The sequence below is a fragment of the Dreissena polymorpha genome, chromosome 1 (genome assembly GCF_020536995.1).
Source record: "Dreissena polymorpha isolate Duluth1 chromosome 1, UMN_Dpol_1.0, whole genome shotgun sequence".
Taxonomy (NCBI): Eukaryota; Metazoa; Mollusca; class Bivalvia; order Myida; family Dreissenidae; genus Dreissena; species Dreissena polymorpha.
This window is the reverse complement of record NC_068355.1, coordinates 96,318,563-96,332,314: the sequence shown is the minus strand read 5'-3', so window position 1 is coordinate 96,332,314 and position 13,752 is coordinate 96,318,563. Positions and strand designations below refer to the sequence as shown.

Below are 13,752 nucleotides of genomic sequence, written 5' to 3'. Positions count from 1 at the left end.
ACATACCTCACTGTGTCATATACATGCAATCAGAGATATAAACACACCTCAGTGTGTCATATACATGCAATCAGAGATATAAACATACCTCACTGTTTCATATACATGCAATCAGAGATATAAACATACCTCAGTGTGTCATATACATGCAATCAGAGACATAAACACATCTCAGTGTGTCATATACATGCAATCAGAGATATAAACATACCTCACTGTGTCATATACATGCAATCAGAGATATAATCATACAGGTCTGCTTGGCTCAGGTATCTCCCAACGGGTCTGATGGGTTTCATGTCTGACATGTTTATTGATATCTTCAACAGGTTGGATGGGTTTTGTGTCTCACATGTATATATAGATGTCTGATTGGTGGGTTGCTTTATTAGGTAAAGTTGTATATGTCTCACAGGTGGATTGTTTGGTCAGACATATGGCCAGTGGGTTGTCTGGTTAGATGTCTAACAGGTCGGTTGCTTGGTTAAATGTATGACAGGTGGGTTGCATGGTTGTATGTCTGACAGATGGATTGTTTGGTTAGAGATCTGATAGTTAGGTAACTTGGTTAAATGTATGGCACGGTGGGTTGCTTGGTTGTATAAAATTATGCCTGACAGGAGGCTGGTTTGGTAAGATATCATGCAGGTGTGTTGCTTAGTTAGATGTCCCGACAGATTTGTTGTTTTGTTAGTTGTTTGAAAGGTGATTTGCTTTTTTAAATGTATGACTTGTTGGTTGCTTGGTTATATTTCTGAAATGTTGGTTGGTAGATTAAATGTCTTGAGAAGTGGGTTACTTGGTGAGATCTCTTTCAGGTTGGTTGTCCTTGGGTTTTATGTCTGAATTGTGTAAGGTTATGTAAAGGTCTGGACCTATTGTGGGTAAAACATTAATTTTCAGACTTTCCCAAACTAATTTAAAACAATCTTTGCTTTTTTAGGGGAGAACAAGCTGTGTTTCTTTGTTTTTTAAAACATGTGCACTACAACTATTTAAATAGAAGAAAGAAATATTATATATACTACTCAAAATTTGCTTAGGATCACTTTTTATAGTATGTGTAATTTGAAGGTCACCCCTAGCTAGATTCAGCCAGCGTCATGCATCAATGATAAATCAATACATTAAAATAAAATCAAAAACACACATTCTAATATCAAAACCCGAAAAATAACAATTTAAATTAGATAATTTAAATTAATTTGAAGATAATGAGAAAATAAAAAGCAAATTTTGAGTAGTATATTTTTAATTGGATAATATCTCCTTTAATTCCAGATTATTTTTACATGTGTTAAGTAAGTTAAATATTAAAGTTAAATGTACAGCTGATAAAAGGATATTTGTTTGAGCAGAAATTTAAGGTCTCAAGCGTGGACAACAAAATATAATAACATCTAATACATATAAGGTAGAATGTTGGTTCAACTTGTGTATATTACTTGATAGTGTCATGAACAGATGGGACCAGTACATTGGAATACAAAATGTAACCAGTATCTGTCATTGCAAGATGTGATATTATCAGATGTAAGCAGATGTTTGACCCATTCCAACAACATTTTGCACTGCTATCATCTGTGAGAAAATGGCATTTAACAAATGCATTTGATAAAAAAAGGTTTTAGTTTCATTGTATTACAAATGTACATAACATGTATAACAATTTAGTTTGATATTTGTAAGTTAGCAAAGAAATTGTAAAATATTACTGCACAATTTTGAAATAAAACAGTTATTCCTGTAGTGCTCTTTATTGAATATTTAGCTCACATTCTTATGTTGACGTTTTGTCTTTCAGGGGTTGACTGTTTAAGGTTGAAGAAAACAACTAATATTATTTTTCGTAAGTTGACTACTTCAGCACTACTTCAGCACTTTTGAGTTGCGTGCATTTTTAATTTGAAAAAGTAGTTTTTAGCCGGATTTTTTTCGAAAAAATCTCGGCTTATAGATTGATGTTGTCGGGCGGGCGGGGGGGCGGGGGGGCGGGCGGGCGGGCGGGGTGGCGGCGTGCTCGAAAATGTTAAAGTTCTTATTTCATGGTATAACTTTGGTATGCTTGGACCTAGAGTCTTCAAACTTGACATGAAGGTTGGCCAGGATTAACAGATGACCACTGGTCATTTCAAGGTCATTCATTTGAAGGTCAAGGTCACTGTGACCTTCAATATAAAAAATGTTAAAGTTCTTATAACTTTGGTATGCTTGGACCTAGAGTCTTGAAACTTGACATGAAGGTTGGCCATAACTAGTTAGTAACCACTGGTCATTTCAAGGTCATTCATTTGAAGGTCAAGGTCACTGTGACCTTGAATGTAAAAATGTTAAAGTTCTTATTTCATGGTATAACTTTGGTATGCTTGGACCTAGAGTCTTCAAACTTGACATGAAGGTTGGCCAGGATTAACAGATGACCACTGGTCATTTCAAGGTCATTCATTTGAAGGTGAAGGTCACTGTGACCTTCAATATAAAAATGTTAAAGTTGTTATAACTTTGGTATGCTTGGACCTAGAGTCTTGAAACTTGACATGAAGGTTGGCCAGAACTAGTAAGTAACCACTGGACATTTCAAGGTCATTCATTTGAAGGTCAAGGTCACTGTGACCTTGAATGTAAAAATGTTAAAGTTGTTGTAACTTTGGTATGCTTGGACCTAGAGTCTTGAAACTTGACATGAAGGTTGGCCAGAACTAGTAAGTAACCACTGGACATTTCAAGGTCATTCATTTGAAGGTCAAGGTCACTGTGACCTTGAATGTAAAAATGTTAAAGTTCTTATTTCATGTTATAACTTTGGTATGCTTGTACCTAGAGTCTTCAAACTTGAAATAAAGATTGGCCAGTACTAGAAGATGACCACTGGTCATTTCAATGTCATTCATTTGAAGGTCAAGGTCACTGTGACCTTCAATGTTAAAATGTTAAAATTGTTATAACTTTGGTATGCTTGGACCTAGAATCTCAAACTTGACGTAAAGGTTTGCAAGCACACTTAGATGACCACTGGTCATTTCAAGGTCATTCATTTCAATGTCATTCATTTGAAGGTCAAGGTCACTGTGAACTTAAATGTTAAAATGTTAAAATTGTTGTAACTTTGGTATGCTTGGACCTAGAATCTCAAACTTTGCTCATGCCTTGAAAAGTACTTACATTTCATTTTGACCTTTGAACAATATTTCAGTAATTTAAGTATTGCATTGACAAAAACACGAAAGGTACTTTCCTGTCATTTAAATCAAAAATCCGGCTTCAATGCGGTCATCTCCGACCGCGGAACTCTTGTCTAGTAAATGTGTTGATGGATTTAAACGTTTGTCATTGTAAGATAAGAACATTTAAAATGTATTATACAAAAAAGTTAATGGAAAAAGATCGAGATCTTTATTTTTTTATCTGAAATCATCAGTATCATATATGATTTATTGCATGGCCTACTTAATAGCATTCACCGTTAATAATACTCTGTTCAATTCATCTACAAAATGCCTATGATAATAAGTGGTAATGGTGGGAACATACAAACAATTTGGTGTAAATGCTCAGCTTAAAGGCTTATTTAGAAAATGAGGAGTAAATTTGACAACACTGATAGCCATCAAAGCGTGTTCACATTTTATAACCATACATTAATTGATCACATTTTAGCCTGGAAGCCTCTTCCAGCCAATGGACGATACCATACATTTGTATGTAGATGGGGATCATGCATTATATTTGCATGACTAACATTTTAGCTGTTTGATAGCTGTATAATCGCTGTTTTACTTTCATGAGGCAGATTGTGGCTACTATCAGTGATAAAAGATACTTTGAAACTAATGTGACACATGCTAGTGATGCTCACTGGCTGGAGAGTGGGGATGCATTTGCAAGTGGATAATTGTCTCTAATTAATGATAACAATGGCGAACACTTTGCTGATAATTTCTCAATTATTCCTCTCCTTATCACACCCTCTTGTGTACTAGTTCTATGTATATAGAGAGGTTATGATATGCTTACAACATAAGAAACAAACTGCAACTGTATAATGACTTAAATATGTGTCTGGTTTTATAGTGGTGGAATGTTTAATGTTATTGTTTTTTTAGTATTTCTCATGACGCTTTTGCCTGAAGATATTAGTTTAAAATAATGTTTCATAGAGTTTAAATGTATTTTTTTTTTTATGTTTATTTTTGATGATTTTGCCTTGAGATGTTAAATGCATTGATTGTGAAGTGTTTGGAAAGAGTGATGAATGGAAATAAACACATCCTTCTGAAAATATCTATAATAATTATATTATGTTTGTGGTTTAACAGTAGTGCATATGCAACATGCCATGTGTTATTTTAGGATTTATAAAACTATAATTTATTTTTAAGTGAAGGGTTTATTTGCTGCCATACGGTTCTTATTGGTAACAGGCAGGGAGTAACTTTGAATACTTGTAGTTATTGATTAATGAATTAAAAAGTATTAACCCAAATATAAGGCTTATAGACTTTGTTTTATGAAAATGGTAAACATTTGAAATGTTATAGAAGATTTTGTTTACAGATGAAATATAATTATTATTTTTAATTGTTCAACCTGATAATAAAACAATAAATACACATTCGTTCAGAAGAAGTTAAATTGTGTTATACACTTATTTAGCATCCTTCAGGCATAAGAGAGGAAAGCAGTCCTGGAAGTGTTATATAGCTAGTCATACAATGGCTGAAGTTTTGTGTGTGGATGGTATGGAGCATGGATCACTGGGAGACTTTGACCCTAGTGGTAACCATGGTGAGGATGTTGATGTTGTAGATGCCATGGGAATGGGTCCAGACTCAGACTTTCTCACAGAGGTAGACTGCTTGGAGACTGGTCAGTCTGTGCAGGAAATAATTGACAACCAGGAAGGTAACACAGTAATTGTCTTATTGAGTTTTATCGTTTAAAGGTTACTTGCTTGTATATAAGTTTTCATTACAGTGCACCTCTTTTTATTGTTGTTTATTTGTAATTCCTTGCATATTTTTTAAATAAGACTTTTGAAAACCACTATGGACATAATATATAAATTTGCCTCAGATTTGTGTTACCCTTGAATATATTGTTGATGAATTGATTTAAATTCCTACTTTTGTGCGTTATAAAAGACACTTGTATTGTTTGGATTTCTCTGTAATATATACGTATAATGCATACCTAAATAGATGCATCCTTCCAGCCAGCCAGCCATTGGTTCAATCATCCATCTACCCTTGTTGTTGTTTTTTTGTCCAATTTGTGACCAAAATTGAGCTATATTCACAATTTCAAATAGTATTTATGATAGTGTAAAAATAACCTCTTTAAATTTTTGATTTTCAATACACAAATTAAAAACCTTAAATAAATTGCCCTCTACAGCTCTATCGGTTGAACCTTAGCAAATATAATGATACAAATAGTTGCATTTTAAAATTCTTAGCATTTGTTGTAGTAAAACACACACACAATTTCCTTTAAACTTAATAAAAATGATACAAATTTTCCAAATCCAAAGGACTCCGCAGCCCCATTCACAAAAATGTTAACAAAAAACGCTGTATACACTGTACATGTATTTATCTAGAGAATAACAGGTTACTGCCGGATAGTTTTGTAATATATCAGGCGAGGCTTAAAATAAAATACATGGTGAGGCTTGTACAAGTTTAATAGAACCTAGCCTGATATATTACACAACGATCAGGCACTAATCTGTTTATCTGGTTATCATACCTCAACGTCCCCCATTTTTATTAGAAAAAGTTAAAATAATTGCTACGACGCTGCGTTGTTTGCAGGAATGAATATGATTTTTGACGTTTGATACGTTAATAATGGCGTCATTAGTACTTGAACTTCAGAGTTGTAATAAAAAATATTTATGTTTATGTTGCTTTTTGTCCGTTACTGGTTTTACCGGTCTGTCTGTCACACTTTTCTGGATCCTGCGACAACTTTAAAAGTTTTTAATATTTTTTCATGAAACTTGAAACATGGATATATGGCAATATGGGCATTATGGAAGCCATTTCATTTTGTTCCTACATCAAAAATTGTGGTTGCTATGCCAACCAAAAATAATAATCTGAAAATGGTAGAATTTCTGACAATGGTGGAGCCGGTAGGGGACCATATTGCTTGACAATAGCCTTGTTTTTAATTAATTTAACAAGAATTATTCCACCATATTGACTAATGTATTAAGCATGAGCGCGATAATTCTCGATACTGTTTATAATCGAATCAAATAGCAATGCCCGACAAACCACTAAAACAGGTTTGTTCAAAGAACGCGCGTATAAATATTTCAAACATGTACGGATACTTCGCGTGTGGCCGGTTGACTCGTATGTTTTAATTTCACTTCCATTATTCTTTTGGTTTTCTGTTTTGTATCTATAGGTTTAATTATGACCAGCAATATGTAATAATGTAAAATAAGCAGCGAAAACTCCGCGTAACATCCCGTACTGCGTGTGATGCAGCTTAGATCAGCACAGAAAAAGACATTCACTATCCTTGATCTCATTCATTGAACTCTTTACCTTTTATAAACTCCAACCACAATCAATGCCGTATATCTTTTTAGCTCACCTGATTGCTTAGGTGAGCTTTTGTGACCAGTCTTTGTCCGTTGTATGTCCGTCCGTCCGTCCGTAAACATTTGCTCGTAAACACTCTAGAGGCCACTTTTCTTGTCCCATCTTCATGAAACTTGGTCAGAAGCTTTGTCCCAATGAAAACTCGGCCAAGTTCGAAACTGGGTTGTGCTGGGTCAAAAACTAGGTCACTAGGTAAAAAAAAAGAAAAACCTTGTAAACACTGTAGAAGTCACATTTCATGCCCAATCTTCATGTTACTTCATTCAAAATGTTTGTCTTAATGATATCTTGGTTGAGTTCAAAAGTGGTTCCGATCCGCTGAAAAACATGGCCGCCATGGGCGGGGCAGTTTTCCTTATTTGCAGTGTTTTTTTTTCACTTATAGGGGAATGGTGGCGGGGCCCGTCTAAAGGTGAAAAAATGCGTCGTTTTTAAGAAAAGGGGAAAATTAAAAATTAACTTTATATGTTTATATGTAATGATATTTATTATATTAATACACATGTTTGTATGGATATAATATTCATAGCTGAATGTCTTTGTCCTTTTTCTTGAAATTAAAATATATATCAATGATTTTTTCAACATTTAAGATTCAGACAGTTCAGCCTTCATGCATTGTCTCAGTTTTATTAGCCATTTTGAGTCTAATTGGGATCTTTCAAATCGATAAAATGGCAAATTTGAGCATTTTTTTATCAACAAAATAGACCAAATTGGAATGATTTTATCAACAAATATTGACACAATATACATGTAGATACATCAGGCCTTTTCTTTGCCATTTTTGGGAGAAAAATGCAATTAATGTGAAAAGTCCACTGATTTGGGAAAAACTATTTAATACAACTCTTTATAATTATTCAAAATAATATAAATTATAGCTATATAGCTATATACTTTTTTAGTTGTTTATGAAATATATTTGAGATATAATTATCATGATTATGAGACAGTTCTTTCAAAAAAAGAAAAAAAAAAAAAAATTATTTTTTTTAACTTCTGGAGGGGATTTTTTATACAAAATGGGGGAAAAACGGCCCCGAAATTGCAAAAAAAACCCACTGATTTGGCTATAGAAAAACATTGTCATAATTTTTTCCCAATCATCATGAAAGTTGGTCAAAACATTTGTTCAATTGATGTCTCGGACAAGTTCGAAAATGGTCGAGATCGGTGAAAAAACATTGCCGATAGTAGGCGGGGCATTTTTCTCTATATGTATATAGTGAAAACATGTGAACACAGTAGAAGTCACATTTTTGGCCCAATTTTCATGAAATTTGCTCAGAACATTTGTTTCCTTGATACGAGTGTTGAGTTCAAAAATGGTTTCGGTCAATTGAATAACATGGCTGTTGGGAGGGGGGCAGTTTTCTCATTATGCCCCCCCCCCCCCCTTTCGAAGAAGAGGGGTTATATTGTTTTGCTCATGTCAGTCCGTCCGTCCACTAGATGGTTTCCGGATGATAACTCGTGAGCGCTTATGTCAAGGATCATGAAACTTTATAGGTACATTAATCACAATCATGACTCACAGATGACCCCTATTGATTTTCAGGTCACTAGGTCAAAGGTCAAGGTCATGATGACCCGAAATAGTAAAATGGTTTCCGGATGATAAGTCAAAAACACTTATGCCTAGGATCATGAAACTTCATAGATACATTGATCATGACTCGCAGATGACACCTATTGATTTTCAGGTCACTAGGGTCAAGGTCACAGTGACCCAAAGCAGTTAAATGGTTTCCGGATGATAACTCAAGAACGCTTATGCCTAGGATCATGAAACTTCATAGATACATTGATCATGACTCGCAGATAATCCCTATTGATTTTCAGGTCAAAGGTCAAGGTCACGATGACCGGAAATAGTAAAATGGTTTCCGGATGATAACTCAAGAACGCTTAGGCCTAGGATCATGAAACTTCATAGGTACATTGATCATAACTCGTAGATGACCCCTATTGATTGTTAGGTCACTAGGTCAAAGGTCAAAGTCACGATGACAAGAAATAGTAAAATGGTTTCCAGATGATAAGTCAAGAACGCTTATGTCTAGGATCATGAAACTTCATAGGTACATTGATCATGACTCGAAGATGACCCCTATTGATCTTCAGGTCACTAGGTCAAAGGTCAAGGTGACCTGAAATAGTAAAATGGTTTCTGGATGATAACTCAAGAGCGCTTATGCCTAGGTTCATGAAACTTCATAGGTATATTGATCATGACTCCCAGATGACCCCTATTGATTATCAGGTCACTAGGTCAAAGGTCAAGGTCACAGTGCCATAAAACGTATTCATACAATGGCTGTCAAGGTCATGGTGACTCAACTTAGAAAAATGGTTTCCGGATGATAACTCAAGAATGTAATGCCTAGGATCATGAAACTCTCATAGGTACATTGATAATGACTCGCAGGTGAAATAATGATGAAACTTGACCAGGATGTTTGTCTGGACAATATCTAGGTCAAGTTTGACATTTGGTAAAGATTGAATGAACCGACTCCTCTCAGGTGAGCGAACTAGGGCCATCTTGGCCTTCTTGTTTAAAGATATTTTTTGTTATAGTTGATTGGGATTAATGTGAACTACCTCAAAACCTTGACTGATATAACAACTTCCTGTTGAACTGCATTGTATAAAACAATATATCAGGCAGCGTTATATCAGGCAGATATCAATTTTGCAGTATGATAAATTGATATAATGGACAAAATTATTGTTGCAAACACTTTAGCACACTTATTCACACTTATAGAAATATGATATAAATTGATGACACTATTAACTAGTTTGTAGTTTCTCAGCATTTTTTATAATATAAGAATAAATGGAGTGGACATTTAGATGAGTTCAAATGTTAAATTATACAGTTTCTGAAGTTACAATTACATTTGAATATATTATATTGTAAAAGTTGTGTCCACAACTTCTGAATGACTTGTGAGCAAGATGCACAGTCTGTGTAATATAACTGTCTGTCTTCGGGACATTACGACCCAGTAGATTTCTTGAAATAGTGAGACAAGAATTCTTAAATTTGCAAAGATGCTTAATAGTTACTTCCCCTTGCTCAAACAAGTGAATAGTAAAGTAAACACTGTTTTCATTATTTTACCAGTGGTAATAATATTTTACTATAAATTTCAATGTCAGGAACATTTTTATAAGTAACCAAAAAAAATTCTTACTATATAACCTATTTCAAGAGTATATTTTAAAATTCATATGTATATCATAACATATTATATTGGCCCCAAAACTAAGATACTTCCCATAAGTGATTATTTTACATAATAACGAACAAATACTTATTTAATGTACAGTTTCTTAGTGCAAGCCCAGTACCTTGAAGACAGAATACACTGCAGTCTGTTTGAAGCTTTTTCCAGCATTTGGTTGTGGATGCCCACTCAAGTTGAATTTTGCCATATGGGGGACATTCATCACCCTGAAATCGGTCTGTTCATTACAATAAGTTACATAAAAAACTTAATTTATAAGCATCTGCATTGCATATGTTATGATTAACATGGCAGATTACTATTATGCCCCCCTTCGAAGAAGAGGGGGTATATTGCTTTGCTCATGTCGGTCTGTCTGTCTGACTGTCGGTCGGTCTGTCCACCAGGTGGTTGTCAGATTATAACTCAAGAACGCTTGGGCCTACGATCATGAAGCTTCATAGGTACATTGATCATGACTCGCAGAAGACCCCTATTGATTTTGAGGTCACCAGGTCAAAGGTCACAGGTGAAGGTCACAGTTACTGGAATAGGCATTTTAAGGATTTAGCATGGTTAAAACAAGGGAAACAACTACCGTTTATGCATGTTCTTTTTGTTACAGCATTTGCCTCCCTTAAATTCATTTAAAATCTCATTTTACAGCAGAGATTCCAAATATGACCTGTAAATGAGTCCCATATTTACTGCCAGTGCTAGGTTACCTTTTCCCATTTGATCATTCTTAAGAATTGTTATTGTAATGCTACGTTAGCATTACCACCACCACCACCACGACCACCACCACAACCACCACCACCACCACCACGACCACCACCACCACCACGACCACCACCACCACCATGACCACCACCACCACGACCACCACCACCACCACCCACCACCACCACCACCACCACCACCACCACCACCACCCCACCACCACCACCACCACCACCACCACCACCACCACCACCACCACCACCACCACACCACCACCACCACTACCACCACCACCACCACCACCACCACCACCACCACCACCACCACCACCCTATTTTATTTGGCATGGCAGTTATTTTATTAGATAATGAAGACTTTGTACCACTTTAAAGCTTGTACATAAAGATATATCTTTTGGAGACTGTTGCACTGTGTACCACAAATAAATACATAATTTCCAGTAAACTGTTACATCACAGACTTATGGTAAGATGTCTACAGGGTACGAACTTTTTAAAGATAATTCCATTTTATTTATAGCTAAGTAAATGATATAGACACCTTTTAAATTATTCTAATCACATCAGTTTAAGAATTACTTAACTAGCAACTTATCGCGCAGATTGCATTTTATTTTATCTAAATTTAAATTCCAAAGAGCACAAGCAAAACTTCCAAACATAATGATAAATATGTAATACCAAGAAAATATATGACTCATCATTGCAATAGAAATTTACGAGTTACAACATGTTTCATCCTATACTTTACATAATATTCTTAAAGTGTTTACCTGTTTGTTTGTCACTTTTTCCCCAGTAGAACAGCGTATAGTAAACTCTGCAGACCACAATATTTGTTGACAAGAACGAATCACTGAACACGTTTAAATAAAATAACGCCGTAACGTCACTTCCGGTGTAGACCGGCATTTCATGTCATCTATTTTCGGGACTTGTCAAAATGTCAATCCTTGACATACGCGGGCGTTTCCAGTAAGGTAAAGTGAAATAAACAGTAATTTAGACCACGACTACACTTTGGGAGTTTATATAAACGCAGAGAAACAATGTCTAGAGAAGAACGTATCCAGTGATCATAGTTTGAAGGCTAATTCAGTAATTGAACTTTGTGTTTTGTTGGAGAAGTTTCGGTTTTGAAAGACTGTGTTTAAGAGAAAGATTGATATAATTATAAATTGTTGATCATATTTGTGTGACTGGAGTTAATGATAAAAGTCAACTATTGGACAGAAGTGCTAATAATTACAAAGAAAACTATTAGTGAAAATACTGTCGCGGTCGCCAGATTGTGTTATTCGGACGCTGATTGACAATTCAGATAGAAATGTAGGTTTTTCACTGATTTATGCGATTTTTAATGTATATCCCATTTTTCAATTAATAAATTAAATGTAGCATAAATGGTCAGTTTCGTATCCATTAGGAATAATACATGTATTTGGTATTAAATTTGGATGAATAATGTTGTTTTCCCTTATTTATTAATCCAGTTTGAAAGTGTTCATCATATAAAATACTAGTAATGACATGCATTGTCACGAATGTCTGAATTAATAAAAGCAATTACACTTACACACTATGGATTATATCACACTTACTATTAAACACTTCAGTTGGTACTCCTATACAAGTGCTTGTTTATTTGACCTCGGTTTAGACTACAATTATTTTGTTAAATATTAAACATGAAGAAAATGTCAATTAAAGTAAACTGTAGATTCATTTCTTTCCAGAAAAAAGGCAAGGCGCGGAGGGAATTATCGGGGGCAGTTACTGTGTAAAACCGTCGAAAAGGCATGTCAGTAGCTCAGGATACTTCATGGCATAAACTGGGTTTCAGCAGTCTAAAATGTAAGTTAATTGTAACAAACACTTCATTTGAAGCAATAGATTGTCACTGAAGCAAAACTTTACATTTAATTTTATTAAAACAATTTAGGAATGTATGTCTGTCTGACCGTCTGTCTGTCAGTTTATTTTTAACTTTAAACTTGTTAAGATATCAACTCCAAACTTCATGCATAAATAGTGCAGACACATTACTACATATGTACAATAGCTGCATTTTATATGGATTTAATTCCCCTGTTCAGTTGTCCTTGTTTTACTGTCCAAGTTAGTTGTCAGGGGTGATATTTAGTTCTCCTTCAGCAATGGTTCTAGTTTTATTATAAAGTCAAATAATTTATTTCAGCACACACATTCTTGATGTCCAAGCAAAAGTATGGAGGGCAGATAGTGAAGTAGGTCATGTCTCATGTCTCATCGTATCTGTGAAACATATCTGTGAAACGTGGCAGTGGCAGCAAAGAAACCAGACCGGCCAGGTTGCACGTGCACATGACTGTGTCCACAAGTTTACTGGAGTGTCAGTGGTGAGAAGGGACTCAAGGAGCTTATTGAAGAGGGCAAGCCTGTTGAGATTTTAGAGGGTGATGGATATAATAATATAGAAATTCGCGCGAAAAGGAACATAAACCTTACTCTTCAGAAACGTTTTGATAAAAATCATGTCAAGAACACTTTCATAATGAAGAACTCAGACTGTCAGGCCAGGCGGAGTTTAGCAAAAATACGTTTTGTATTGTGTTGGTTGATTAACTAAAATAGATAAAAAAAATAACTAAAAAAGTAGATCCATTTCAAATTTGTATATGTTGCTTCATGTGACAAAATAAAGGACAAATTTAGTTTTCAGAAATATTGCTTATGTTGTTTCTAAGTGGCGGCTAAGTACATGAAAATTTATCTAATCAAGAAATTTCAGGAATATATTTTTCAGGAATTTTTCAAGAACTTCTCATGAAACAAAAATGACCTTTAGACATTCATGAAAATTCATCAAAAGTTCGTAAAAATTCATCCTGTCATGAAATTTCATGAATCTTTTTATTCAAGTAATTTTTAAGAACTTTTCATGAAATCTGATTATTCATAAAGTGCATCATATGGTTCATAAACATGTCCTTAAAAGTTCATGAACAGTCCATGAAACTAGTTGATGAACTTTCATGCATTATACTGTCTAAATTTTGAATTTATACATCATGAAAGGTCACGAAAATTTATCTAATAATGCAATTTCAGGAAAAAAAAAATCAGGAATTTTTCAAGAACTTTTCATGAAACAAAAAATGACCTTTAGACATT

General features: G+C 34.7%; 1 protein-coding gene across 1 annotated transcript in view; it reads left to right on the top strand.

Moving 5' to 3' along the window:
- The first annotated feature begins 3,516 nt into the window (after positions 1-3,516).
- LOC127841669 (LIM domain only protein 3-like) overlaps positions 3,517-13,752 on the top strand; it is a 109,768-nt gene continuing 99,532 nt past the window's right edge. Inside the window, 2 exon segments of the mRNA XM_052370708.1 lie at positions 3,517-4,087; positions 4,555-4,902. Of these exon segments, the coding sequence (XP_052226668.1) occupies positions 4,713-4,902 (190 nt within the window). The 5' untranslated portion in view covers positions 3,517-4,087; positions 4,555-4,712.